Source organism: Mirounga angustirostris, unplaced genomic scaffold, assembly GCF_029215605.1.
Source record: "Mirounga angustirostris isolate CCGP_5_RB_7025 unplaced genomic scaffold, mMirAng1.0.hap1 SCAF_10, whole genome shotgun sequence".
Classification (NCBI taxonomy): domain Eukaryota; kingdom Metazoa; phylum Chordata; class Mammalia; order Carnivora; family Phocidae; genus Mirounga; species Mirounga angustirostris.
The window spans coordinates 122,702,140-122,729,822 of NW_026991718.1; the positions used below are offsets into that span (position 1 = coordinate 122,702,140).

At 53.5% G+C, this 27,683-nt stretch overlaps 1 protein-coding gene across 2 annotated transcripts; it reads left to right on the top strand.

The window, feature by feature from the left end:
* Positions 1–1,842: 1,842 nt before the first annotated feature.
* Positions 1,843–27,345, top strand: HNF4A (hepatocyte nuclear factor 4 alpha). Of its 2 annotated transcripts, none has more exons than XM_045883873.3 (10): positions 1,843–1,957; positions 5,840–6,014; positions 7,140–7,234; positions 12,248–12,354; positions 13,067–13,222; positions 16,612–16,699; positions 17,590–17,745; positions 20,046–20,282; positions 23,052–23,204; positions 24,250–27,345. In XM_045883873.3, the coding sequence occupies exons 1-10, from the start codon at positions 1,843–1,845 to the stop codon at positions 24,390–24,392; spliced, it is 1,425 nt and encodes a 474-aa protein (XP_045739829.1). In that variant the 3' UTR covers positions 24,393–27,345. The 2 variants fall into 2 exon arrangements, with proteins under 2 accessions (XP_045739829.1, XP_045739830.1); XM_045883874.3 differs by having other exon boundaries at positions 23,052–23,174.
* The last annotated feature ends 338 nt before the right edge of the window (positions 27,346–27,683 follow it).

The window sequence follows — 27,683 nt, forward strand, 5'->3', positions numbered from 1 at the left end:
GGGCCAAGATCTCCCCATTTTGCAGATGGGGAGATCGAGGCCCCAAGAGAGATGTGATTTGAACAAAGTCATCCGAATAGTGACAGAGCTAGCTCCTAAACCCGGGTCTCCTGACATCAAATCCAGCCTCTCTTCCCCTCCAGAACAATCACATCCCTATCTCAGTTCCGGGGGGACAATGGAGAGGGGCAGAACAAGGCTACACAGGGCAGAGAAGGGGCTTCTAATAACGGGAAGAACGAGGGAGATGCCTCTGCCCACCCTCAAACACACACCGCCTCTCCCACTGATTTGCCCACACAGAAACCCCGCCACCTATTTACCCATTCACTGACTCATTCACTCTTTCACTAATTCACCCACTCATTCCTTGATTCACTCCATCACTAACACACCCCCTCGCTACTCGCTCATCGGCTGTCGCTAATTGACCCTCTCTTGCTCCAGCTGGCCAAAGAGGACGGGCTCCCAGCCTCCCAAGTCTAGACCCTTCTGCCCTTGCCTGCACTTTCTACCTCCTGCACTGCGACCTCACCTCCCGGGCTACATGGGGAGCTCCTGGCAGGGCCTGTGCCGAGGGCCCAGGGGGCCGGAGGGCATGACGAGAACAGAGTGAGCGCTGCAGAAGGCAGGCACAACCAGCTGCCAAACTTGCAAGGCGCCGCCTTCAGAAATCACTCAGAATCTCAGCCACAGCAGAGCATTAAAGCAAACACAGGGACCTAAGCGCACAGCCCTGTGCGACTGCCGGGGCGACAGGCCCACGAAGGCCCCTCAGAAGGAGGCGAAGGGTGGAGAGAAGAGGGAGATAGAAATGGGATGGTGGGGGGAGGAGGGATGTACACTTGATAGGTGCTGCCTGGTACCATCTGGTTTAATACTCAAGTCACCGTTTGAGGTCGATGATGCCTTTTACAGAGGAGGAAACTGAGGCTGCAGGAGGAGAATCATTTGCCCTAAGTCATGATTGGTAGGGGCTAGGCACCTGAGTGTAATCCAGGTCTATGGGGCTGCAAGTCTCCGGCCGTTGAGGGGGGCGGGGGAAGGAAGCAGGAGGAGGTGAGGGCACTGGGGGACGGCGTCTGGCGGGGCTTGAACAACTGGCCGCTGTGGGGGCTGGTGGCGGCCACAGGGGGTGTCATGGGGAGCAGGGGAGGAGAACCCGGGGTGAGTCCATGCTATGCCCCAGGGAGGTGGGCAACTGGAAGGGAGTTCCCAGAAGGAGGATCCAGAAGATTGGTGTCTGGGGCCTGGGATTTAGGCCTTTAATTCACGTGCCACAAGGCACCTTTATCTCCTCGAGAGCATTGAGGGTAGAAGTCAATGATTTGGGAAGTTACTGAATCAGGGCATCTTGGAGGTGGGCTGTCAGTGTCTCAGCATATCAGTTAGAATGCCTCACTTGGGGCAACAATGACCTGGGGGGGGGGGTGGCTGAGTCAGGGGTCAAATGAGTGCCGGCGAGTTAGCGTGCCCATCTTGCAGAAATCCATAACTGAATATCGGGGAGGTAGGGCCCCAACTGTTGTAATAGCACCCCGGTGTCCACCAGAAACCAACAAATAGCCAAATCCCTGCAGCCCCGCCCAGCCTCTCCGCCAGTGGGGGAGCCGATTAACCATTAACCCCCACCCCTCCCCGGCAGAGCCTCCACCCCTTCACAGGGGCTAGGCCAAGACTCCCGGCAGATCCTCCCAGAGGACGGTTTGAAACGCAGGAAGGCAGAGAGGGCCCCTGGGAGGAGGCGGTGGGGAGGGTGGAGGGCGGGGGCCGGGGCTCTGCCCGGAGACTTCGGGGTGGGCATCCTGGGCAGGGCGAGCGGCCGAGGTGTGGGAGGGGAGGATGCGCCTCTCCAAAACCCTCGTCGACATGGACATGGCTGACTACAGTGCCGCGCTGGACCCAGCCTACACCACCCTCGAGTTCGAGAATGTGCAGGTGTTGACGATGGGCAATGGTAGGTGGGGGCAGGTGCGCCCAGGTGTGCCAGGTGTGCCGCTGGGGAGCGGGTCTGTGGCACTCAATGCTGGGCTGGGAGGAGAATGATAGAAAAGGGCAGGTCGGGTCTAGAGGTCAGTACAGGTGAAACAGGTGTGCCCAGGTACAGCGACCAGGGGCATTCTGGGTGAGGGGAGACCTGCGTGGGCAACTCTCCAGCAAAAGTGGATCCCAGGTATTCCTATCTGGCCCGGCCAGTCCCTGGTACCTCAAGGCTATCTCTGCTCAGTGCGTCACTGGGAGCGGCGACATAATGGTGACCTCCCCCTTTGCGTCTAGCTCCAATAATTGGGCCCGACTATGCCCTTTCCTGAACCCTTTGGGCTTAGGTCCAGAGAGATAGAAAGGTGTGTTCTGTCCCTGGAGATTCTGGATGGAGGCATCACTGGGTGTCTTTGGGACTTTCCTGGGGTGAACGCCCCACTTAGAAAATGGAGTTCTTAGGGAAGTTCTGTTCAGTGAGATGCCAATCAGCAATGTATGTTGTGGTGTGCTCATGGCCTCGTCTAGGTGTGTGTGCACGAGTTTCTGTGCACTCCTGTGTGGGCGGGGGGGGTCCTGTGTTGGCACGTATGGGCCTCCGGGAATCCATTTGCATGTTTGTGTTCATTTGTCTGTGTGCGCTTGTTCTGTCCGTTTCCGTTTGTATTTGATTACTGCACCTGTGTTCGCTGGTGTGTCTAGAGGTGCGTGTGTTTGTCTTGCTTGTGTACGGAAGCAGCAGTGAGTGTGTGTCTGCGTATCTGTGGATGTTCGCACACAGGCGCTGTGGATGCGGATCTGTTAGTGTGCCCTGTGCTTTCTGGACGGATGTCCTGTATGCGCATTCTGTCTCGTGCCCCTGTTTGTACCTGCTCCTGTCCAGGTGCGCGTTCCTGGACCGGGGGGTGATCAGTACTCTCCGCTAAACTCGATTATGCAGACATGATATGCAGGGCGTTGATAATTGCCGTTTGCCAAAGGAGGTTCACCTGAGCCACACGTCCATTTCTCTCTGAGCTGATTTTGTTGCCCACGTTGTCTCTCTCCAGGTTTATATATTTGTTCCCACACCACCAAGAGCACATCTGAAGCTGGGGTGGGAGGTTCTCCTCCCCAAGGAGGTAGGGGAAGGGAGGAAGCCTGGAAGCTAAGAAGCTTCTAGAGGGGAAAGGCCCCAGGCCAGCCTCAAATAAGGTGTGTGGCAGGTGACCAAGGTCAGCCTGCCACCTGCCTTCCTTCCATGGCTCTGCAGCTTCAGCCAAGGTCTGTGATGCTTGTGGTCAGATTGGCTTAGTCAGAAAGATGTGACTGCCATGCCCATGGTCAGCCTCACCTGCTGCTCACCTGTTCCTGCCGTGGACCCAGTGTGCGACCTCGGGCACATCCTGTCCCCTTGCTTGGCCTCTCTATCTGCTGCAAAATGGGTTTAATCACCGCAGGCCTGCTGGCCAGCCAGCTTTGAGGAGTGTCCATGTAAGGGAATTGAGGGGAAAATCACAGCAAATGGTAAGCAAAAAGCTTCTGCACTAGGCAGGGTGTCGTGTGACCCCCGGGGACATTGTGTGCTGTCACACTCCTGGATACTGCCCAGCCCCAGACTATTCCCTGGGGCCAGCCCCATCACCCCTTCAGAGCCTGCACCTTCCAGGAGTCGCATGCACCAGAAGCAGAGGCCACCACTGGTGTCCCGTGGATAGCACGGCCTCTGGCTCAGGAGCCAGAAAGATCTGGGCTCAAAAGTTGGGCATAGATCCTTCCTACCTGTGTGAACTCCACAAGCCATCTTCCTCTCTGAGGAAGCTCTCTGAGCTTCTGTTTCCTCGTCTGTCAAATGGGAACACCTAACAGCGCCTGCCTCCCAGAGCTAACGGGAAGACTCAGTAAGGTGAGGCCCCTGGTGCTCAGCACTGGTAGCTGGTCCTCGCCCCACATGGGTCGTCTCAAGGACACTGGGCATCCGTAAGAAGGGTCTGCATTCTCTACTGGCCTTTGAAGGGGCGTGAGTGTTGGGATTACATTTTATATACCTCCTGAGCTGGTGGCTCCAGCTCTCCATGGAGAGCTCCCCACCTGTCTCCCACCCCTGATTTGGAAGCAGCGACAACAGCAGGGTCTTTGTTCATCCGAGGCCCCAGCAGACACCCTAGCAAGGGCAGCGTGGGCCAGAGTCGTCCAGCACGGGCCACAGTCATCCAGCACACCTGGGCTGTAAATCTGGCTCTTCCACTTAGCAGGAGTGGGGTGACCCTGGGCAAGTCACTGGTCCTCTCTGAGCCTTGGTGTTCTCACCCGGAGAATGGAGTCTGCCTGCCAAATGCAGTGGTGAGGTGAAACACTCAGCAGCACCCGGCCCCTTCTGCGCAGGATGGAGGAACCCCTGCCCCCAGCCTCCACCTGAACGGCCAGGAGTTGTGGGGTCATATCTCCCCAGGGGTTGAGGGAGGTGAGGCTGAGGGAGAAAGGGCACCAACGTGGCTTAACAATTATCCCCATCTCCGGGAATAATTCACCAAGTGGAGGGGGCCGAGCTCTGGGCACCCTCAGGAATCTAGGAGATGTCAGCCAGGCGACAGCAGAGATGAGATGCGGCGGTGTCCGCTTACGCCTGAAGGCTGGATGTCGTCTGCTCCAGGAGTTTGATTCTGCAGAAAAGATACTCCTTCACAAATGCTGATAACAGTGCTTTTTATGTACTGAGCATGTCACCTACACTGATTCACTGAATCCTCCTCGCAGTCTTAGGGGATTATTATGCTCCCTATTTCACACGCAAGGAAACAAAGACATGGAGTAAACTCAGGCAGCCCATGTCACCCGGCTAAGAAGTAGGCAAACTCAGACTTAAGCTTGGCAGAAGGGCTATAGCATGTATGTATGTCCTTAACTGCAGCACGATGCCCCTCTCCAGTTCTCAGTGGGGTGTTCCTTAGGAATTCAGGGTCGGATTCGGGGGATCCATGGAAACCCGTGTATGTATGACTGTGTAGTGTGCATTTGCGCGCATTTTTTCCGGAGAGATGGTCCACGGCGTTTATCATCTCCAAGAGGTCTGTCTATCCTTGATGGAAGATCTGGTTACACAAAGATGGTTCGGCTACTGAAATTTAAAAAAAAAATTGCAAACAACCGGAACAGTTGAACAGCATGCTGCCTTTTACAGTTAGGGAGACTGAGGCCCAGGGGGAACTTGAAGAGAGGAAAAGGAACTCGCCCAAGGTCACAGATGAGTTAGTGGCAGCACGAGCACTAGCACCCAAGGACCCCAAGCACCCCATCCAAGCTCTTTGCCGCCTGTCTCTTACCCCCTTCTCAGACTTATATAGATGCAATGGTTTTGCGTCTGAGGCAGGTGGTACTTGGAAGATTCCCAGAACCTTGCCATGACCCTCCCAGGGGGCCAGATGGGCCACTGTCCTTGGTGCATGTCTTCCAATTCCCTGGGAGAGTTTGCAAGGCCTCTGGATACGACCTGAGCAGGTTCTGAGCAGATGCTGGGGGTCTATGTGCCCAGTGAGTCAGGGTCTTTAAGGTTCAGATGCATCCCAGGGGGTGGTCAAGTTTTCATTACTTCCCAGAAAAAACTGGGCCTAGCAGTCTCCACCGTGGAGTAGCAGACCCTCACTAATGACTCTGGTAAGTCATTGTCACAACCATCCCTAAGTAATAAGTGCAAAACAGGAGTTCCAAATGCCAAGGGACTTGCCCAAGGTCATTGAGGGAGTGGGAACAGCACCCGGGTCTGGATAAGGCTGAAGCCCTGAGGGGGAGATCCCCACAATGCTCATATTGGTTTCTGTACCTAAGCCCCCAGGAGAGCAGGGCCCCTCCTGAGTCCTCACACTTGTCTCCTCTGGTGCAGACACATCCCCATCAGAAGGTGCCAACCTCAACGCACCCAACAGCCTGGGTGTCAGCGCCCTGTGTGCCATCTGTGGGGACCGGGCCACTGGGAAACACTACGGTGCCTCGAGCTGTGACGGTTGCAAGGGCTTCTTCCGGAGGAGCGTGAGAAAGAACCACATGTACTCCTGCAGGTGAGGAGCCCCTGCTTAGAGGCTTGATTTCTCTAGCTGGGAAATGGGTACGCTTGGGCTAATGATTCCCCAGAGTCTGTCTGCTCCCTCACTAGGTCCCAGAGGCATCTGCCTTCTGAGGCCTTAAAGCTTCCTCTGGTTTCTGAGGCCTCGGGGATCCAGATGGAAACATCCATTCTAGGAACCTCATTCACTGATCATAAAGCTACCAGCTGCCCTTTACTGAGCACTTACTGTATGTCAGACATACTGAGTCTTTGTATGTATTTAACTGGCCCTACAAGCCCATCGTTATTTTTCCGATTTAGCAAATGAGGATCCACGAGGCTTGGCATCAAGCCTCCTCTGAAGCCTCAGAGGATGGGGCCCATCCCCCAGCCTGGTGCTTTTCCTGGGGCAAATAGGGGATTGGCCTCAGGCCTTTCTGCCTACCCCAAGGGCTTCCCAAGGCCTTGGGGATCCTTCCTTCGAAGGCACCTCCCATTCTGAGTAACAACAATAATAAAATAATAGCATTCAGTTATGAGGAGTTGCCATCCGCAGATGCTGTGCCAAGTCCCATCCACATATTTTCTCATTCCCGCCTGTCGACACGCCTCTGACACGGTTGCTATGAATCTTCCTGTTTTATAGATGAGGAAGCTGTGGCTTGGAGAGGGCCAGGAATCTGTCCAAGGTCATCCAGCTTGAATCAATGGCAGAGCCCCCATTGACACTCAGGGGTCTGCCCTTCCCCGCCCGTGGGGCACTGCTTCTGCCTACAAGAGAGTCACTTAGGCCAACCACGTACTGGCTCTGAGCCATAACAAGAAGCCTGCCAGGGGCTCTGGACTTCCCTAGAACGTGGGAGGGAGAGCAGTGCCCCGTCCTCAAGGGGCTAGAGTTCCCAACTCAGTTCTACCATCAGGCTGAGTGATCCCGGGCTACGTGCCACCTCTCCAAGCCTCAGCAGGACAGGGGTGGATTCTTAGAGAGTCCACGAAAGAGGCCTTTCTCGTGGTTAGCATGACTCTCGTGATGGGGGCAGGGAGGCTGGGAGTCAAGGCGGGGATGGCCAGCGTTCTAGCTCAGCCCTGGGATGGGAGGGCTGTGCCTTCTGCATCCCACCATCCGAGCCCTCCCCAGGTTTAGTCGGCAGTGTGTGGTGGACAAAGACAAGAGGAATCAGTGCCGCTACTGCAGGCTCAAGAAGTGCTTCCGGGCTGGCATGAAGAAGGAAGGTGAGCCTCCGTCCTCCAGCTTCCGCCCGCTGCCCTCCCCCCCGCACCCCTGGTCCCCCCGCCGTGTCCCCCCCCCCCGCCGTCCCCCCCCCCCCCCCAGCCACAGCCATTTACAACTGCGACCAGGCTTTATGACTCAGTGACGCCCCGGGGTGAATGGCTAATGGCTGAGAGGAGGGAGGGCCTGGCAATCTGGCCACAGGGCGGGGCTGGGCTTGGTCTTGAGAAAGAGATAAGCGCTCACTCTGGGCTGCTCAGGTTCCCAGCCATCACCACCCCTACCTGCGCCACGGCGACGACGGGCGCCCAGTTGGGCGTTTTCTCTTAATGTACTGTTGCAAAGAGGAAGAGAGCGGAGAGTGACATTGCAAATGTCCGTGTGCCTGCCACCTAGACTCAGCAAATGTGGGCCGTGGGGACGGGGTGGGGGGTCTCTCTTCCTGAGCTTCCTGTCCCCGGGACAAGTGCCCCCCCCACCCCGTTCCTTAGTCTTCACTCTTGAGTATCGGGTGACCCAAAGTTTTCACGTTCTGCGGAGCGGGAACCAGGCGTCAGACTTGCCCTGGGTGGAGGTGGAGGGGAAGACCAGAGCACATTTAGAGTCCTCTCCAGGCCTCCGGTAAGCAGCAGACGCCAGCCACTGGGCAGGGCTTCTCTACGAGTGACCTGGCGCCCTATGTGGCTGGCACTATGGTCATTCTCCCTTTTCCTGGATGAGGGGACTGCGGCCCAGAATGGTTCGGCAGCTTGCCTGAGGCCCCACAGCTGCTCAGTGCAAGCCCTGAGGTTTGCCCCCGGTGCTTCAGACTAGAGTTGGGTGCTGTCCGGCGATACCTCGACGTTCCCTCCTTTATGACCTCCAGACCTCAGGGACATTTACAACTTTTGCAGCCCGAGCTCAGGAAGCAGAAATCCTTTAACTACTCCGTCTCCTTCTCCCCTCCGCTCACCTTCCCCAGCTCTGGCACCAGACCCTCACTCCTCGCCCACCAGCCCAGCCCTTGGTCTAGTCCTGTACACACACACCACCGAAGGACAGGAACCAGGACCAGCTGCCCGAGCCAACCGTGAAGGAGGGGCACTCCCCCCAATCTCTGCCTCGGAGCCCCTGTTCCGCCTGTCCTCTCCCTAGGAAGTGGGTCTGTGTGTCGTCCCTGCAGGGCCTTGCTTTGAGCTCACGAGTCCTGTTGGGGACTTGGGCCTGCTGACCCCTATGAGGCCCCGGGGGGGTTCCAAGGCCCCCTCCTGCTGCCAACTCCACGATGATAGCGCCCAGATCTTGGGTGGGCGGGGCGCAGGGTCTCAGGTCGGGGGGGGGAGCTTTTTCAAAGGGCAGTGCCCCCCTCCCGGCTCCCCAGTTTTCAGTGGGGTTGACACCCTCTCCTTCAAGCTGGGTACCACCTTGTGGAATGAGGAATGTGAGAACTGGGACTATAACCCACACATGAGCAGTAGGAGGCAAGGGAAAGACAGCATACAATGTAGGGGCCTCAGGATCTGTGGTTCTCACAGCCAGTGGTTTTGTTCCCCCACAGCCTAAGGTGTCAGGTTCCAGAGCATGAAGCTCTCGAGGTAAAATTTCAGGCCTTGTGGCAGGCAGGTGGGAAAAGGATTGGCAGCCTGCCTAGCTTGTACGGGGCCTGGTGCCTACACGTGGTCAGTCTTTATATATGTCTCTTGCTAAACATCCGGAGTCGTTGACACGGGTGTCCCTTTGGAGACATTTCTTCTGGACTCCGGTTTTCCTGTCTGTAAATGAGGAGGTGATAATGATGCCTTCCAGCTCTGGGAGTCCAGCGACCCACTCACTGATCTACCAGTCCCCCTGATCTACCAGTCCCCCTGGGGGCATGTGTCTTTGTTCCCTGGTCCTCCACCTGAGCTGCCAAGGAGGCTGCAGCCCCGTATCCTGGCTCCTGGAAGGGGAGGGAGAGCCCCAGGCCATTCTGCTTTAGTAGCCTCGAAGATAGGCCAAGCTTCTTGGCTCAGGGAAGGAGGCTTTAGGCCAGGAGGATGGGAGCATTGGCTGATGGCACGTGAGTGTGAGCTGGTTAGTGTTGGTGCTGATTTGCATGCCTCAGTCAACCGGAAGATCCTGGCACCTGCAGTTGCGTGATGGCTTCGAGAGTAGGTCTGGGGGGCATGGTGTTCGGTCGTCACGGTGGTCAGGCTCTGGGAAGATAGAGTATTACCAGTTCTACCAAAGTCTTGTAGTCCCAACACCCCTCGTCAGCCTGGTGGGAAGTCCCCAAAGCCGAGAGAGATTCTCGGCGGAAGCCTCCGTGGTCAGGAGAGCTGGGACAAGTTTTCATTTCTCTTCTCTGATAGCTTAGGGTTCAGAAACTGAAACCCAGAAGTGGTCCCTGACCACAGGAAGGCCTGTGCTGCCAACAGCATTTATGGACTGGCCAGATGGAGGCAAGGTCACCAAATCCACCCCCTCCCTACTTTACAGGTGGGGAAATTCAAGCCAGACAGGCGACATGATCGGGTGGAGTCAGGCTCCCCTGAGCTGGGCACGCACCAAGCTCCCTGGACTGAAACTGGGAGGGCTCGGCCTGGGGGCATCGTCTCTGGTCTGGATTCCTGAGACTTCCCCTTGACCACAGGGAAGGGTTCCAAATCCCATAGGCCTGTGAGCTTTGGCCAGAGGATATTCCACAGTGGCCAGAAGTGGGTTCCCTGAAGGGACAAAGACTCTGGGGAGAAAGCTGGGGGTCAGTGGGCCCAATAGCAGGTCTCGATTCTGTCCTATAACCTGAGACAGCACCTACCTGGGGCTCGGCTGGCAGACCCAGGACGAATGCTCAGCCCCTGGATGGAAGCCCACCCAGGAAGCCGGGCTGGGGTGCAGCAGGAACAGGCTGGCCATGGGCCAGGGGCACTCTGATGGGCCCTTCCTCAGAACGCCGGCCCAGCCCCCCCATGGGCCCCGTCCAGGGGTTCTCGGGGAAGACAGGCTCATCCTCCTCTCCTCCTCTGGCCGGGTCGGTTAATATTCAATAGAAGTTACATTAGGTCCCCGACCCTGCTAATACTGAGCAAACATTTGGAAAACATCATTCCGTGACTGAGCTCGCGCTGGGCACTGATAACACTGGCTAACCTTGGGGAGCCCAATCCGCAGCTGCTGACAGCAGCCCTTTTATTGGGCCCGCCTCCCCTCGGCGCCCTGGTGGGTGCGGGCGCTGGTGGCTGGGAGGGGTGTCACGAGCAGGGCTGCCACGTGTGCAGGGGAGCGGCCCTGGGGCTGGCCCTGGCTGGGGCGGTGGGTGTCAGGAGAGATTTCCGACCTGGGGACCGCTGTCCTAGCCCACTCACGCTGGGGCCCGGTTTACGCCGTCTGCCTTTCATTCTCTGATTTCAGTGATGTGTGAAATCAAGAGAAAGTTGAATGGCGGCAGTGGACATTCCACTGAGAAATAGGGCCCACCTAGGAATCAGAGCTTCTTTCGCTCACTCAACAGACGTTTCTTGAGCACCTGCCGTCCGCCAAGCTCTGTGCTAGTCGCTGGGGCTGCAGCAGTGAATAGGAACGGAGTTCTAGCTTTCTGGAGCTTTCCCTCCCATCGAGAGACAGAGAGTAAAGGAATGAACAAGAGATTCTATAATAAGGGCCCCCGAAGAGAAGGAAAGCAGGAGACATAAAGTGCAGAGCCTGAGGGAGGGAATGCCGCATTGGACAGGGCGGTCAGAGTGGGTGTCTCCGAGAAGGTGACGTTTGCACGGAGCCAGGCGCCAAGCGAAGAAGCAGCTAAGCTGTGGGGGAAGCAGGATTCCAGGCAGGGGGGCAGCGGCAGCTTGGCGGGCAGAGTGGGATCCTAGACGAAGGTGTTCGCTCCGCGTGAGGTGGGGAGTCACAGGTTTTGAGCAGTGGGGGGATGTGACCGGGTTCGGTTGTAGCAGATGGCTTTGTCTTCGGAGAGGTGCCCGGACAGTCAGGGCGAGGCCAGAAGCAAAGAGACCAGCGAGGAGAGCCTGAGCTGCTCCTGGGAAGAGGCAGCAGGGACCAGCCCGGAGCCGGGGGTTCCGGACGGCATGTGGGCATGAGCAGAGGTGGTCTGAGAAAGAGAGATGGACAAGCTTACAGATGGGAAACTGAGGCCCCGAGAGAGGATGTGATGCGTACCAGCACAGAGAGAGTGAGTGGCAAGTTCCAGACAGGCACCGGGTCTCCTGCCAGCTTCAGCAAAGCCTCACTCCACAGTGAGGCCTCTTGGACTCCAGGGGACGGGGCCAGGGCCGCAGAAGGTCCGTCTTCTATCTTAGGCCAGGGCTGACACGGATGGGGAGGCGCAGGGAGGTGTGGGGCCCTAGTAGGGAGGCCCTAGTGGAGGCCTGGGGCTCTGAGTTCCTGGAGGAGAGCCCAGCGATGGGGCAGGAGGGAGCTGGGGCTCTTTCGTGCTGTCTCTGAGAGGGAGGGTTAGCCTCCTGCTGATGGATGAGACTGTCGGGGCAGGGGGGCCTCCAGATCCTCTTTTCCGGGTCTTCTGTCTCGGTATTCAGGAATGCCTGGGCCATCTCCATGTCACCCAGGGCCATTCATTTTCCTTGTTTTACACACTTTCATCTGGAACAAAAGGGACCCTTTTCCAAAACAGAGCTTAAAAATCTGTCATCTAGATAGATCTCCTCTTCAATACTCAAGACCCATCTTAAACCCTCTGCCAAGGCGTCACTATGTTGCATCCCTCCAGGGACCAGTGGATCACTCCCACCACATCCCATTGTACTGGGTGGGGGGCCGTTCTGGTGCTTCGAAGGTTCTTCCACACGCTGGCTTGGAATCCGTCTCCCCTCATTCCCGCATGCCGATCCAGGCTCTGCCCGCCGGATGGCCCCTCCTCCCACCTCCAACCGTGTTTCCTTTACTCCAGGTCAGCCCTGCAGTATCTCCTTACGGGTCAGACTCTCTCCCCTCATACCTCATCTGCTCTTCAGCAGTCAGGGGACCACCCTCCCCTCCGCCCCATCCCTGTCCCCCCATCCTCACCTCTCTCTGCCTCCTTACAGCTGTGCAAAATGAGCGGGACCGGATCAGCACTCGCCGGTCAAGCTATGAGGACAGCAGCCTGCCCTCCATCAGCGCATTGCTGCAGGCCGAGGTCCTGTCCCAGCAGGTATCGGATGACCCTCTACAACCTGGTGGTCCCACACACCAAAGAGGAGTCTCGCCTCCACCTCTGTCTTCCCCAGCCAGGCCCTGGAGCAACCGTCTGAAGGGCCCTGGGATATCCCAGAAGGGAAACTGAGCCAGTTTAGTAGCAAAGACAGAACTCGAACCCAGGCCTGGCACTCCGTGGCACTTTCTAGTTCATCCTTTTGCACACATTCTGCAGGCCAGGCAGAGTTGGCTTTCACTGAAGGCCTGAGATCAGTTTAGCCCTAAGAGAACAGATTAGTGGACAAGTAGACAGCTTGGCAAACGGGCTCAGCCCGTCCCTTGCTGTGTGACCTTGGGCAAGTCACAGCACCTCTCTGGGTTGTGGTTTTTTCACCTGTCAGATGAGAATGATGATTTTTTTCCCCCTGCTTCTCTTATAGGGCTGAGGGTTTCCTTGGGGTTCCAAGGAGCTGGCAGAGGAGGAAGTGGGGGGCAGGCACCCGGTAGAGGCCCAGGGGGAGTCCTCCTTCCTCATATCTGCCTTCGTCAGCATCTTTTCTTCTCTTCATTTGCCCCTGAGCTTCCTCCTGAGCGTCCACAGTCCATCTCCCCTTTTCCCGACAGGGAAACTATCTGTGGGGTGGGGGTGGGGGGCGGCGCTCTGTGCAGGGGGCAGAGGCTGTAGGGAGGGCCTGGCCATCCCCAACATTGTCCTTCACTTCCGCCAGATCACCTCCCCTGTCTCCGGGATCAACGGAGACATTCGGGCGAAAAAGATCGCCAGCATCGCAGACGTGTGCGAGTCCATGAAGGAGCAGCTGCTGGTGCTCGTTGAGTGGGCCAAGTACATTCCTGCTTTCTGCGAGCTCCCTCTGGACGACCAGGTGAGAGCAGACACTCTGCGGGCAGTGGGGACGCTGGGCAGGTGGGTCCTGCTGGCCCACCTGGGATATAGCCTCGGATTAGTTTGATTCTGTTTAACAGAACACACATGGTGCTCATGTGTGCCCAGAGCTGTTTAAATCACCATACAAATCTTAACTCATCTAATCCATCCAGTGGCCCTATGAGTTAGGTACTATTATCATTCCCATTTTATAGGTGATGCAATTGGGGCACAGAGAGGTTAAGTAACTTGCTCAAGGTCACACAGCTAGTATCCAGCACAGCTGGGATTAGAACACTGTGCATGCAAGTGTACTTTGGTAGGCAAGCTCCAAAGTCCAGGCTCCTAGCCACCACACTCCTGCACCAGACAGCTCTCCTGTGGGCATGTGGACAGGGCCCCAGGGCCAGGGATTATGAGCGTTGAGCTAAAGCCCTGGCTCTGAGACTGGTGCTCTGTGTGATCTTGGACAAATTGCTTCCTCTCTCTGAGTCTCAGTTTTCTTATCTGTAAAGTGGGAATTATAATATCTGTTTCAGAAGAAAATAAAGACATTACCATTTAAAATGCATAAATCATGTAATGCGGCATCTACATCATGGCCCAGGCCACAGCTGGCTTCCCAAAATGTCACTTTCATTCTTGTATCCCACCAAGATGGTTTAACTCAGCGTTTTATTTCCCAAAGTACCTTCTTTGGAATACCAAAACTGTCCTGGGGCTGCTGGGGGAGGGAAGAGGCTGGTGCAGCAAGATGAGGGTGTGTGTGTGTGGGGGGGCACGCACATCTGAGGACAGATGAGTTTCTGAGATACTGCAAATGATCGTTCCTGACCAGGCACCTCTAGGCCTCTCTTGTCTGGGAAAGCGTTGTTGGACTGGGTCACCTTCTCAGCTCGGAGAGAAGCTTGGACAGTGCCCCAGACATCAGCTCCTGGTGCATTTGCTTCTCTGTTTTGCACGTTTGCACAACACACTGGCAACATGTGTTAGTCTGTGAAGGTTTCTGAGAAGTCCTTCAAGCAAGGAAGGCACTGAACTTTGTGGGACCCAGGGCTTCTCAAACTCCCTTAAGCCCCAGACTCTCTTGGAACACCTGTTAGTATCCTATGGTGGGACACACTGTGGAAACACTGGTTTGGCTGGTCCTCACCCTCACACTGGGGCCTGGATCAGATGCTCTGTCTCATGGATCCCTCCCTGCTTTGGCAGGGACGACAGGCCAGGGATCTCGGCCAAGCTGCCCCTGCCTTTTCCCCTGCTCCTTCTGTGCTGGCCCTGGTCCCCTCTGCTGGAGAGTCTGTATTAATGTTTAATCCCTTCTGTTCCTTCCCAGGGGCTCAGCAGGGCAATAAGATACCCCCAAGCTGAGCAATTGTTAACCTCAATTTCCCACCCAAACCTCCCTGGCTGGGGCTCAGAGCATTCTTAGAGAGCAGTGACGGGTGGCCAGCGACACGGGACAATCATTAACACCCCCACCCTGCCTGCCCACCCCCGGAATAGCCTCCGTGTCAGGAGGGTTCCCAGCTCCCCATTCATGGTGTATAAGGAGCCCATCTTGCCCAAGAGAGTTGAGACACACCTGGGAGAACTGGGGGGGGCACTGTCCTCCAAAGAACACCCCAAATCTGTCGGTATTGCCCCAGGAACCACTTTCCAAGTTTGTTCACTTCTTGATTTGTTTTGGACATCAATCCATTGAAACCTAGGAGGCTGGATAGCATCGAATAAAGGGGCTGAGGTCTAGAGAGGGAAAGGGATCTGCCCCAGGTTGCAGAGCAAGACAGCCACAGGGCTGGGATTTGCTTCCAGGGCTTCTGCCCCTGGGTTTGAGAGCCACTGGGGTCAGTGACAAAAGCCCTCCGCAGTGCCTGGTGAATGGGAAGTGCTCAGTAATAAGCATCCTTGGCCTCCCTTGTCCTGGTCATGGAGAGTGGCCTCTCGCCTGCAAGGCGATTTGCCGTTCTCCTCTTTCTTGTCATACTTACAAGATGTAACCCTGGGAGGACAGAGGAAGAAGGGCAGGTGGCTGCCAGATCTGGAGAGGGAGTTACCGAGTTTGCCCATTCATTCATTCATTCACCCATTCCTTCCTTTCTTCATTCAAATGAGTATTTATTGAATGTTTACTATGTGCCTTCCATGCCCTAGACAATGCCATCTCCTTAGAGTGACTTTCTCTGACCTCCCCATCTAATGTAGCCCCTCTTGTCCCATCGCTCTTTATCATGTGACTCTCACCCCCTCCCTCCCTCGTATCCTTCCTTCCTACGAAGTGCCTGTCGCTTAGTAGGCACTTAACATTTGATGACTGAAAGGATGAGCAATCCAATGAATGAATGAACGAAAGCATTTTTACTTCCTAGCTTAGCTGCTAAAAAAGCTCCCAAATTCCCCAACCCAGCCTGGCGGACAAGACCCTTGAGCCTACCAGCCAGCTCCTACTTTCACCAGCTGCTGTGTTGCCGTCCTTTGGGCCTGCTGCAAGCCCCAAAGTCGATGGTTCGGAAAGGACGGACAACGTCCTTCTGGCTGGGTCCCTGCCTCGGACTTCAGGCTGCCAAAGCTGCTTTGTCTCTCGGCAGGGAAGGAATATGTCAACTCATCCCCTGCCAAGGCCAGCACTCACACTTGGCCTTGGGAACCAACATCCATGTCCAACCTCTTGGAACTCACTCTCAGAACCCTAGAATCTCATAATGTCGAGTGAACAGGTGTCCTGGAGATCTTCCAGAGCAGTGATTTCCCCAAACACAACTGCACGTCAGAACCGGCTAGGGAGCTTGTTAAATGCAGATCCTTGGCCCCCCCGCCCCCGACCCCGTACATACAGCCTCAGAGTCTCTGGGAGTAGGGCCTCAGAATCTGCATTTTATAAAGTACTCTTCATAATCTTCTGCAGCTGGCCTCTAGGTTGGAATTCAGGACCCACAGTTTTAGAACTTTCTGGCTCATAGACCCTCTTGAGAGTCTGATGAAAGGCACTGAACCTCTGCTGAAAACACACACACACACACATACACACACACACACACTGAGAATGGTAAGTTTCATCAGGCACAGAAATGAGGCCCAGAAGGAAGAGGCAGCTTAGCTTGCCCAAGGACGCAGCGGTTCAACGATAAAGTCAGCATTTGGCCTCCCAGCTCTGAGTGCACGTTCTTTCCCCTTCCAGGTTCCTGCTAAATCTTTTCCAGGTTTTATCGGTTATGGGAGGAAGCAGCAGTTTTCTGATGCCCATTTTATAGTTCAGGCAGGTAAAGGCAAGGGAAGCATTAAGCTGACTTGCCCAGGGTCATTGAGTTGGCTAAGAGCGCCTTCCCAGGGGGTACAGACACCTTCCCAGGGGGGCAGCTGCCAGACACCATCCCTTCTCTCTTCCAGGTGGCCCTGCTCAGAGCCCATGCTGGTGAACACCTGCTGCTCGGAGCCACCAAGCGGTCCATGGTGTTCAAGGACGTTCTGCTTCTAGGTAAGGAGGCCGCCTGCCCCAGCCAGGGCTCCGCGGAGGGCAGGCCCGGGATGGAATGCACCCAGGCACAGGAGAGTTCCAAGGTGGCATGCAGGGGCAAGGGAGAAAGATCAAGAATATCCTTTTCCCAGTGTTCCCAGCTGGATCCTCCACTCAGATGCAAGGAAATGTGGACGCAAGGAATGGAAGTTCTCCAGCATTAAAGTTAGAGCTCAGTCGGGGTTATCCGTGGAATTGCTCGTGCGCTCTGGTGTGCTTTCTGGATCGGGAGCAAGAGGCCGCCAGGAAGGGCACAGCCCCCGGTCTATGTCACTTATGCTTCCATGGCGTGTTTATGTATTACTTTAAGTGCTTATGTAGATCACACTGCAGGCCAGATACTAGTCTGAGTACTTTGCAAACATTACGCCTTTAATACAACAACCCTATGAGGTAAGCTCTATTATTTGTCCCCATTTTACAGATGAAAAAATGGAGGCACAGAAAGTAATTTATCCAAATATATATGGTTAGTTAGTTGCAGAACTGGATTTCAACCCCAGGCAGTCTAGTTCTAGAATCTGGGCCCTTAACCTTGATGCACTGGTGCCTCCCAAGTGGCCTTTGAATGTCACTAGTCTTACGGGTCATACTGGAGAATGGAGCATGGGTGATATGAAAGGCTCCTAGAAAGCCAGGCTCCAGACCCACTCCAATGACTTCAAACAACTCATTCCTTTCATCTGGGCCTCCACTTCCTCATCTGCAAAATGGGCATGACAATCTCCATGCGCCCTCTCCTGTGGGTCCCGGTGGCATTGCAACTGCAAAGGGCAAGGGCTGTCCAAAGCTGGGGAGAAGGGTACACCCAAGGTGGCGGCCTCATCCCCTTTCCTTCCCAACCCACCCAGGCAATGACTACATCGTCCCTCGGCACTGCCCAGAGCTGGCAGAGATGAGTCGAGTGTCCATGCGCATCCTCGATGAGCTGGTGCTGCCCTTCCAGGAGCTACAGATAGATGACAACGAGTACGCCTGCCTCAAAGCCATCATCTTCTTCGACCCAGGTACAGCCCACACCCCCCACCCACCCCTGAGGCTCCAGGCCCTCAGTCAGACCTCTCCTACTGGGCTATGTACCCTGCAGTCACAGACAGCCTCATTCTTCAGTACAACAATTGGCTGAGGCTGTTTGCATGAGCTATTTAACAGATGAAGAAGACCCAGGTTCAGAGGGATGATGTGACTTGACAAGGCCCACAGACTCCAGAGGCTTCGTTCTGTTCTTTTCCCCCTTTCCCTTCTGTCCCCTCCTCCCTCCTTCCTCTCCTGACCTCCTATCGTCCTTCTTTTCTTTCCTTTCATCTTTTCTTCTTTCCCTCAAAAATTTTTTATCAAAACAATGTCTGCACATACTTAAAATGTACCCCACTTTCCGTGCTAAAGCCTACTTCCCCAGGGGAGCCATTTCTGAGTCTTTTAACGGTTTCTTCTGGCTCTAAATAAAATGCTAAGCCATCTCTTTCTTGATTTAGCTGTTTTCGATCACATTTTTCCTCCTGCCCTTGGTAAGGGTTTCACTTTTCTCTCTCACCACTCCTGTCTTTTCTCTCCCATCTTCTTCCTGAATTTTCACTGCGATTTTAGTGTCTCTACTGATTGTCTTTATATGCTGTCGCCTCTCCTCTCCCCATTCCATCTACTGACTTTCCACCTGCATTGTTAAAGAATGGCTTTGTAGCTATGTCTTTGTGCAAAGCCTGACTTCATTTCACAATATCAAGATGCTGGACTCCAGAGCCTTGCTTGCTTCCTTCCCACCTTACACGTTAGAGGGGACCTACTGTGTGCCAGGCACTGCCCTTGGTGCTAGGCTCCACCTACGTGGAGATCACCCCTGGTAATGACAGTCATGAAGAGGGAGATGACCATAGTTTATGGAACACTCACTAAGACACCATCCTAAATACTTTATGTGGATTATGTCACTTACTACTTACAACGTGGTACCTTTGAGGTAGGAGTGGTTACTATCCCCATTTTGCAGATAGGAGAACTGAGGCGCAGGGAGATTAGTCACACAACCAGGAAATGGCAGAGCCTGGATTTGAACTACAGACTCTCTAGGTCTCAAGCCTATATTCTTGCCTACCACACACCCCATTTCTCGAAGAGTAAGATTTCTGGTTCTAGTTTCCTTGAGAGCCTGACCCAGGCTGTATCCCCTGCAGTGCTCAGCATGGAGCTGGACAGATAGTAATTGCTCAATAAAATGGGGAGAATTATTGATGCTGAGTCAGGACCAGCAACTTGGCTCGGAGGGGCTAGTATAGGGCCTGACATGTAGGTGATGCTCCATAAATGTTTGTTGACTGAATGAAATCATGCACAAATGTGGCTTGGTGGAGCAAGCCCTGGACTGGAAGTGTGGGTGAAATTCTCTTTCTGCCACTTACTTTGTCCATGAAAGAGGAAATAATGTGTGACCTCTATGAAGGTTGAGTTTAACTATTGGACAATCACTTGAATCCCCTTCTAGGTTAAGGATCTAGAATTTATTCCTTGATTTTTTTTTTCATTCATTCATTCTTCCATTCATCTAACCATCCCTTCATCTAGTTATCTATTCAACAAATATTGACCATGCATGATGCTAGGTACTGGGTTTAAAACGACAAACAAGACATGCCTGCCCGTCCAGAGCTCATAATCTAGTGGAAGAGACAGTTACGTGCTCTGTGGCCAGTAGTGACAAAAGAACCACAGGAATCTAGGGCATGATGGACACTCATAAAGCAGGCTTGGGAGGGTGGAACAGAGAAGGCTTCCTGGAGGAGGTGAAACCTAAGCTGAGACCCCAAGATGACACAGGCAAGGGAGGAGGGAAGCGGGGAGACTCTTCTAAGAGAAGCAACATATGCTGATGTCTGGTCAGTGGGACCTCAACTGTGATCAGGAGCCCCAAGTCCCCATTATGGATCTGCCAACCGCTAGATGCATGACCTGGGCCAAGTCCTTTCCCTGCTCCCTGCCTCATTTTCCCCATGTGTAATGAGGAGGTTGCTAGGTGCCCTCATGGGTATGTTCCTGAAGTCCTGACCACCCACCCCCTTCCACCCCCCATCTCCCAGTTCTGCATCTCAGGAAATATGACAGAAATGCTTCTGCCTGCATCCAGGAAGCTATAAATGTGTTAGTGTACCCTGGTTCTTGAGGACCCCGAATCCTGGTCCCAGCACTGCTAAGGACTCCGCAAGTAACCTTGGGCCACTAGGTCCCCTGTCAGGGCCTCAGGAGTCAGGAGAGATCTGGGTCCTGGCTCCCCAGATGCTCCAGCCGGGCCCTCGCCCATGCCCTCCCATTGCAGATGCCAAGGGGCTGAGCGACCCGGGCAAGATCAAGCGGCTGCGCTCCCAGGTGCAGGTGAGCCTGGAGGACTACATCAATGACCGCCAGTACGACTCCCGCGGCCGCTTCGGTGAGCTTCTGCTCCTGCTGCCCACCCTGCAGAGCATCACCTGGCAGATGATCGAGCAGATCCAGTTTATCAAGCTCTTCGGCATGGCCAAGATCGACAACCTGCTGCAGGAGATGCTGCTGGGAGGTCCGTGCCAGGCCCAGGAGGGGCTGAGAGGTGGGCGGGGCTCCCTGGCAAGAGATAAGCCTCACACCTAGGCTCACCTCTCAGCTCCACCACCTCCTTCTGTGGCTTTGCCCAGATCCCTTAACCTACCTGGGCCTCAGTTTCTTCATCAAGAATGGGGACTATGGTCCATTTATTTGGGCACTGAGAGCCTAGTGTGTGCCAGTCACTGTTCTAAGTGCTGGGGATGCAGCAGAGAACAAGAGCTCTGCCCTCCCAGAGGTTTCGTAGGAGTGCGCATGCACGTGTGCATAAGGGCATGTGGGAACTGACAGTAACCAAGTATACAATAAAGGGGGTAACTACATTTTTGAACTCAGCAAGTGTTACGATAGAGCGTAACTGAAAAGGGGCCTATTTTAATAGGTTGGCCAACAGAGACAGCCTCTCTGAAGTGGGGACCTTTGTGCTAAGACCCAACGGATGAAAGAAAATAGAACATTTAAAAGCCAAGAGAAAAACATTCCAGCCAGAAATAGCTCATGCAAAAGCCCTGAGGCAGGGGAGGTTTGTGTGTTCGAGAAAGAATAAGGTCGTGAGATGGTGGGGGAGGGGGTGTTGCATGAGATGAAGACGGTTATGGGCAGACACCAAATCATGAGCGTACAGTCATGTAGGCCACGGTCAGAAATCTGGATTTTATTTTCATTGCTACTTCTGTAAAAAGAGTGAAAATCAGACTACTGTTTTTAACAAACTACTCTGAATGTTAGGTAGAAAGTGAGTTTCAGAGGGGTGCAGAGAGGCAGACCCCTGAGAATGTTACTGTCACCAGGCGGGGGTAGGACGGTGGAGGATGGAGCGAAGGCATGATGGGATAAACTGGATCATCTGCGAGGAGGAAGAACACGCAGGATTTGCTGATTGATCGGATGTGGGGGAGGGGGGACGGGAAGGGTCAAGGATGAAACCTACATTTTTCCTTTGAGTGACAGGACTTACTGAGTTGAGGAAGATGGAGGGAAAACAGGTAGAGGCTGAGATGCTGGTAGCCATGGAGATGAACCAAGAGACCATTTGGACTTTGGCAAACCTCGAGAGGACTGTAGACATCCAGGGGGAAGTTATCAGGAGGACAAGTTCAAAGCTCAGGATGGAAGGCAGCCCCGTGGTACTCCAGCAATTAGGGGCCATGGTGATAGATATTAAGAAGTGGGGGTCAGGGAATTGACAGCCATGGTGGGATGAGAGAATTTTTGCAGTGGTAGCACTCAGTGAAGTGGGCTGGAAGGATAGGAGTCAGGATCTAAGTGAATTCAGGACTTGGGAGGTGACGCGGTCTCTGGAGATGGTATGGCCAACGGCCACCTCAGCAGATATTTGGGACTGGATAATCTTTTTTTGTGGGGGCTGTTGTGTATATTGTTTAGCCACATCCCTGGCCTCTACCCATGAGATACCAGTAGCACCCCTGTAGGGGTGACAGCCAAAAAGTTCTGCAGATACTGTCAAATGTCCCCTGAGGGCCCCAAATCTCCCCCAGTTGAGAACTACTAACTCATTTTCACTTGGGCCCTGTGAATTATGAATCAAGTGTCATTGAGATCAAGATCAGGACAGGGGTGTCTGGCTGGCTCAGTCAGAAGAGCATGCAAATCTTGATCTCAGCGTCGTGAGTTCGAGCCCCATTCTGGGTGTAGAGATTACTTAGAAGTAAAATCTTAAAAAAAAAAAAAAGAAAGGATCAGGATGGAGCTTGTGCTCTGTTGCCAGATAAACTTGGGTAAAATAATTAACCTCTCTGGGCCCTATAATCTCATCTGTAGAATGGGACAATAATAATAGCCACCTTATAGGCCTCAAGTTGAGAGGATTCAGTTATTTCAAACATGAAAAGTGCTGTAAAACAGTATCTGGCACATAATAGATGCTCAATATTGATAGCTATCATCGAAACTTTAGAGGCCTCTTGCAAGCCCTAAAAATCCCATCATGGCACACCACTGACCACAGCCATTACCAAACTATATCTTATATGGTATTATTCTGACACAGTTTTTAAAGCAGTTACTGTGTTCTAGACACTTTGCTAGGCCCTCAAAGAGAAGAAAAATATATCTGTAATTGTAATGCTCATGGACAGAAAAGTAGATGTTCCCAAAAGATGGGTTACAGATAAATTACTATGGGAATTCCAAGGAAGGAAAGGTTTATTTCCTACTGGAGTATGGAGAATCAGGAAAGGCTTCCCAAAGGTGGAATTATCTGAGCTGGAATTTGGACTGGTGGACATGGGGGTGTGGAGGAAGCATCTTTCATGGAAGGAACATGAGCAAAAGGAGAGAGAGGGAAGTACAGGGAACCCTCAGGTGCTATCAGTAGGTTAGTTTGGCTGAAGCGGAGGCATGGGGGGAACAAGGCTAAAGGTGAGTTGGCACCAAATGGAAGGACTTGCATGCCATGGAGCTTTGAGAGCCATTGATTAAATCCATTACATTCATATTCAACCAATACACTACTCATTAGAATATTTAGATCTCACAGCTTCCTTACACGCTCCTTCTTTCTTTTAACTTTTGTTCTCTTGGTTTGTTGGGTCCTCTCAAGACCCTCATGGAACCTATGGATAGGAATGCTAAGCCCCAGTTTACTAACCCAGAAATCGGTAGCCAACAGGCACTGTCAATATTGGACAAACAGGTTGACTGGCCACACTTGAGGAAGAGGTACCTCAAGGCCCATGGTCTTTATCAGACTCTCCAACCTGACTGAGTCTCTCTGTACCTGCAGGGTCCTCCAGTGATGCACCTCATGCCCATCATCCCCTGCACCCACATCTGATGCAGGAACACATGGGCACGAATGTCATTGTTGCCAACACGATGCCCTCTCATCTCAGCAATGGACAGATGTGTGAGTGGCCCCGACCCAGGGGGCAAGCAGGTGGGCAACTTGAGCTCTACTCAGCAAGGGATGAGGTTGGGACCTAAGAGGGGAGCCAGGATGGGTGGGTCTAGAAGATGGTAACTGGGATATAACAGTTCTCTGTGCTCCAGGGTATGGAATGAGGAGTGAGATTGTCCATTTGTTAAGGCTGTTTTTTTCACTGAGGCCATTCATTCAGTGAGGTAATTAACAGCCTTTATGGAATGAAGCTATCCTTGGGATGAGGGATCCATTGGGTGAACATGTCCATTGGGATAAGAATTCCATTAGGTGATGTTGCCTATTAGGTGAAACTGTTCTTTGAAGTAAGACTGCCCAATTAGGTAAGACTATCCATTACACAATTGGGTGAAACTACTCATGAGATGGGGATGTCCACCGGTCTAGATGGTCCTCTGAGGTGAAATCTCCCAAGAGTGAGTTTGTCATTGGACGAAATTCTCCAAAAAGTAAGAGTGTCATTGGGATGAGGTGGTCCATTAGCATGAGATTGTTCTTTGGGATACTTGTCCATCGAATAAAGTTGGCCAAGTGGGCCATGGTCAAAGTTGAGTTTCAAATACATGATGCTGTGAGGCCAATTAGTTTCCATTATTCATCTACCTAAATATCAGAGAAATGGTATTTTTGGCCAGACACTTGGGTCTCATCAATTGCTGCTCTTTCTCTCCAAGAAAGGACATTGCTGTCACATGTCCCACTGTCCTTGAAGAGAGTCAGAATCAGGCCCTGGTTTGGGAGAAGCAGCCTCGATCTCCATGTTAAATGGTGGAGGAGATGGAGGTTGGTAGGACGTGGGCAGAAGCCTCTGGCCACACCTGGCCCAGCCATAGCCTTCCCGACCTCACCAGACTTAGACTTCATGATCTGGGACTCAGAAGGTTTGAGCTGTAGGAGACCTTAGACATTGTGTAGTTTAATTCTTTCATTTTGTAGAAGAGGGAACTGATTCAGAGAGGGGGAAGAACCTTCCCAAGACTCTGGTTACTCCCCAAAAGGTTGGAGTTCTCAGCAGCCTCTGTCTGTCTCTCTGTCCTTGCAGCTACCCCTGAGACTCCACAGCCCTCACCGCCAGGTGGCTCGGGGTCTGAGCCCTACAAGCTCCTGCCGGGAGCAATTGCCACCATTGTCAAGCCCCCCTCTGCCATCCCCCAGCCGACCATCACCAAGCAGGAAGTCATCTAGCAAGCCGCGGGGGGTCGGGGGCTCTGCTGGCCTCCCAGCCCCCTCAGAGAGCCCCGGTGGTCTCTTGTTCCCAGGGAAGGAAGCTGTGACAACAAGGCCAGTCTCAGGGCAGCAGTGGAAAGGGCAAGGGGACCAAGAACTTGGGCTGTGGGCCACATCCCATCGCTACCCTCCACCCGCTGCTCGGGATGACAGGGCTCTGACTTGGGGAGACCCCAGATGGAAAATCCTCTGCCGCCTTGGACAACTCTTCTCTTGCTGAAGCCACTGCCTTCCCCTTCATCATACCTTCCCCCAACTTCTTCAGCCCCAAAGGACAGCTGTCTGGAGACGACATGGGACCTTGCTTAATAGCTCCCTTCCCCTTCAGACTGGTACTTCTTTCTCCAAGTACTGTCCTAGTCCCCAGACACTGAGCCCTCCAAGGCTGGGTCAGATCGGGGCATCTGACCCCTCCCTGTTCTGCTGCCCCAATCTCCAACGCTTCTCTCCACCTGCCACTCTCACCTTCCTCAGCCATCCTAATTTCTCCACAGCCACCTCTCCAGGGGCTGAAGAAGACTTGCAAACAGTCCCCCAGTCATTCCAGGAGCATTTTAAAAGACTAGCTGGGCTAGGCACAGTGCGGGACTGTTGAGAAGGAAGACACCATTCCACCTCTGACCCATGGCTCTTCCCTTCTTAGGGAATCGGGCGGGTACCCAGGGTGATGCTCTCCACAGACTGTCAACAACGAGAGGACAACCCAAGGTGGACAATTGCAACAGGAACTTGGAGGGGCTGAAGTGGTTAGAGAAAGTTCGGGGAAAGGGGCAGACTCTGCATTAGGCCTTTAAGGAAGGGCTGGATTCCAGCCAGCAGAGCAGGTGAGAAGGCCTTTCCAAGGAGGGGCAAACAGTCTGGGCAAGGCCCCAGGTTGGAAGAAGGGCACAGGGGGGAGGTGATGGAAAGACCAGGCTGTTTGGAGCAACAGAGGAGCCTTGAATGCCAGGACTGAGGCACTGAGGTTTGGGAGTAGCTAGGGAGGATGCGCAGTGAGCCGGGAGGGAGCAGGGAGATCAGATGGGGGGCTGGTGATGTGATCCAGGTGAGAGTGAGGAGACCTGGAGATGAAGATGGATGGGTGCGAGCTCAGCTCAGAAGGATGTCAGGGAGGAATTACCCCCGTCCTGGGCCTCTCTCAAACTCTGCCTCATTTCTGGCGCTGTGTTAAGGCACTTGACATGCATCATCTCATTGCATCTTCTCTATTACCCAGAGACTGTTGCAGAAGATGAAATTGAGGTCTAAGTGGTTAAGTGATTTTCCTAGAACTCACACAGCTAGTAAGTGGCTGAGTCAGGATTGGATCCCAGGTCTGCCTGGATCATAATAGGAGTTCTTAACCAGGGTGGCTGAGCATCTCTGAAAGGGCCCCTCTCTCCTCACTGTGAGCCAGTTGATGGACTTCCTGCCCCTGTCATCAGCCTCAGAAGCCAAAGTCTTATTCTTCCCAGGGGCCCTGCCCACACCCAGGACTAAGATTGGCTTGGAGTTATACTGATGTCCGGGTAGGGTCCAGCATCCTGTCTGCTAAAGAACAGGAGAATTCATAACTCTTGGACCCCTTTCCTCTCCTCACTCCCCAAGTCCGGGGGAGGGGCGTCAGGGGTCTGGTTCTTAGGAGATGGACCAATGTGGCCTGGCAGTCCAAGAGTTGGATAGTTTGGGTGGGCCAGGGAAAGATGAGAAGCCCTGGGTTTGAGCACTGCTCTGAAACATTAAGCCCCAAAATGGAACGGCCAGCACATCATCCTTGGGAATTTTGGTGGCTTTGGGAAAATTCTGGAAAGTGCTACTAGCCATTGGGAACAAAAGAGATGTGTTGTGGGGCTGGAGCTGTGCTTAGGTAGGAGAGTGAACAGTTAGCCTGGCCACCTATCCCCACCCCAGGCTGACTGTTCTGAGTGGACGGAGGCAGGACCGCAGTGCCCCCAAATTCCACCATTAGTGATTGCTTTTTGTGACAGAGGCATGGGGGGTTTGAGGGCAGTATGTCCAAGAGAAACCTCTACATCTCCAGCGGTCCCAGGAGCAGCCTGCCTGTGCCTCCAAGCTAAGTCCCCAGTCCCAGGAGAGACTGTCCCATGCTCAGAGCTCTCAAGCCTTCCCAGCCATCCCTCATTCTGAGTCCCCAGAAATCCCAGTCAGGGAACCCAGGCTCGTCTGGGGTAAGGTGGGGAAGCCAGAATCTTTCTGTCATTGTGGTCATTCCCACTCTTTGCTCCTCCAGCCCCCAGTGTTGCTCAGGCCTCGGTCATGGGAGCGAAGTTGAGATAAGAATTTTCCACAGGATGGAGTAAGCTAGCAGTGGCTTTTAACAGTAGCAATCTTCTGGGTCAGGGGCTCAGTCCTCAGCCCCAAATTAACCCTTCCAGGAGGAGAAATCCATTCCATTTTAATAATTTTATTGTAATGCAGGAAGCCCAAAACAGAGCAGTTTACTTTTCTGATTCTGAGGATATGGCATTGGAAAATCTCTCTCTCTCTCTTTGCCACCTGAGTTCTGGTCCTAAAATATAAAATCTGGAGAACTAAACAAGGGTTGGGAGGGCAAGCATGGACCCTCCAGTTCCTCCCCTGAGATAGCCTTTTCTCTGGGCAGCTCTCAGGAGCTTCCAGAATTCACATGACTCCCTGCAGCATGGACAGAGGAGAGGGTTGGAGGTGTATGCCCTTGGACTTTGTGTGATGACCAAGCCAATTACTTTTGCCAAATTGTTCTGTGATTTTCCCTGACTGGGATGAATTGTGAAATTCACACCAAGCGATTCTGCTTCCTGTGGGTGTGATTACCACCAGCTCCTGTGTGGACCCCTGAGCCCGTCACTGCCGCCCAATGGGGCAAAGAAGCAAAAAAACCATTTCTTACTCTTGTGTGTTTTAACAAAAGTTTATAAAGCAAAATAAATGGCACATATGTTTTCTAAGTCCTTGGATGGGTGTCCTTTCTTCCTTGTCAAGTGTTAGAAACAAGAATGAGAATAGCCAGATAGTCTTTTATGCTCTGCAAAATGCTTTTATATACACTATTGCTTTCTAATCTCGCATCAAGAGGTAAGCAAGTTAGACATTATTATCCTTGTCCCCCTTCACCTTTTAGAGCTGAGAAAACCAAGGCTCAGGGTAGAGGCAGAAGTGGGACTCTAACCCTGACCCCTGATTCCAAGCGCTCACTATGTAGAGAGAATGAAAGTCAACCCTCCCTCTCGAAAGGGGAGGGATGTGGTGGGAGAGCGATGGAAAGATCTG

Coding starts and splice junctions, on each gene's coding strand:
- HNF4A (XM_045883873.3), top strand. CDS start 1,843: ATGCGCCTCTCCAAAACCCTCGTCGACATGGACATGGCTGACTACAGT. Junction 7,235..12,247: donor GGCTGGCATGAAGAAGGAAG/GTGAGCCTCCGT, acceptor GCCTCCTTACAG/CTGTGCAAAATGAGCGGGAC. Junction 23,205..24,249: donor CCGACCCAGGGGGCAAGCAG/GTGGGCAACTTG, acceptor CTGTCCTTGCAG/CTACCCCTGAGACTCCACAG.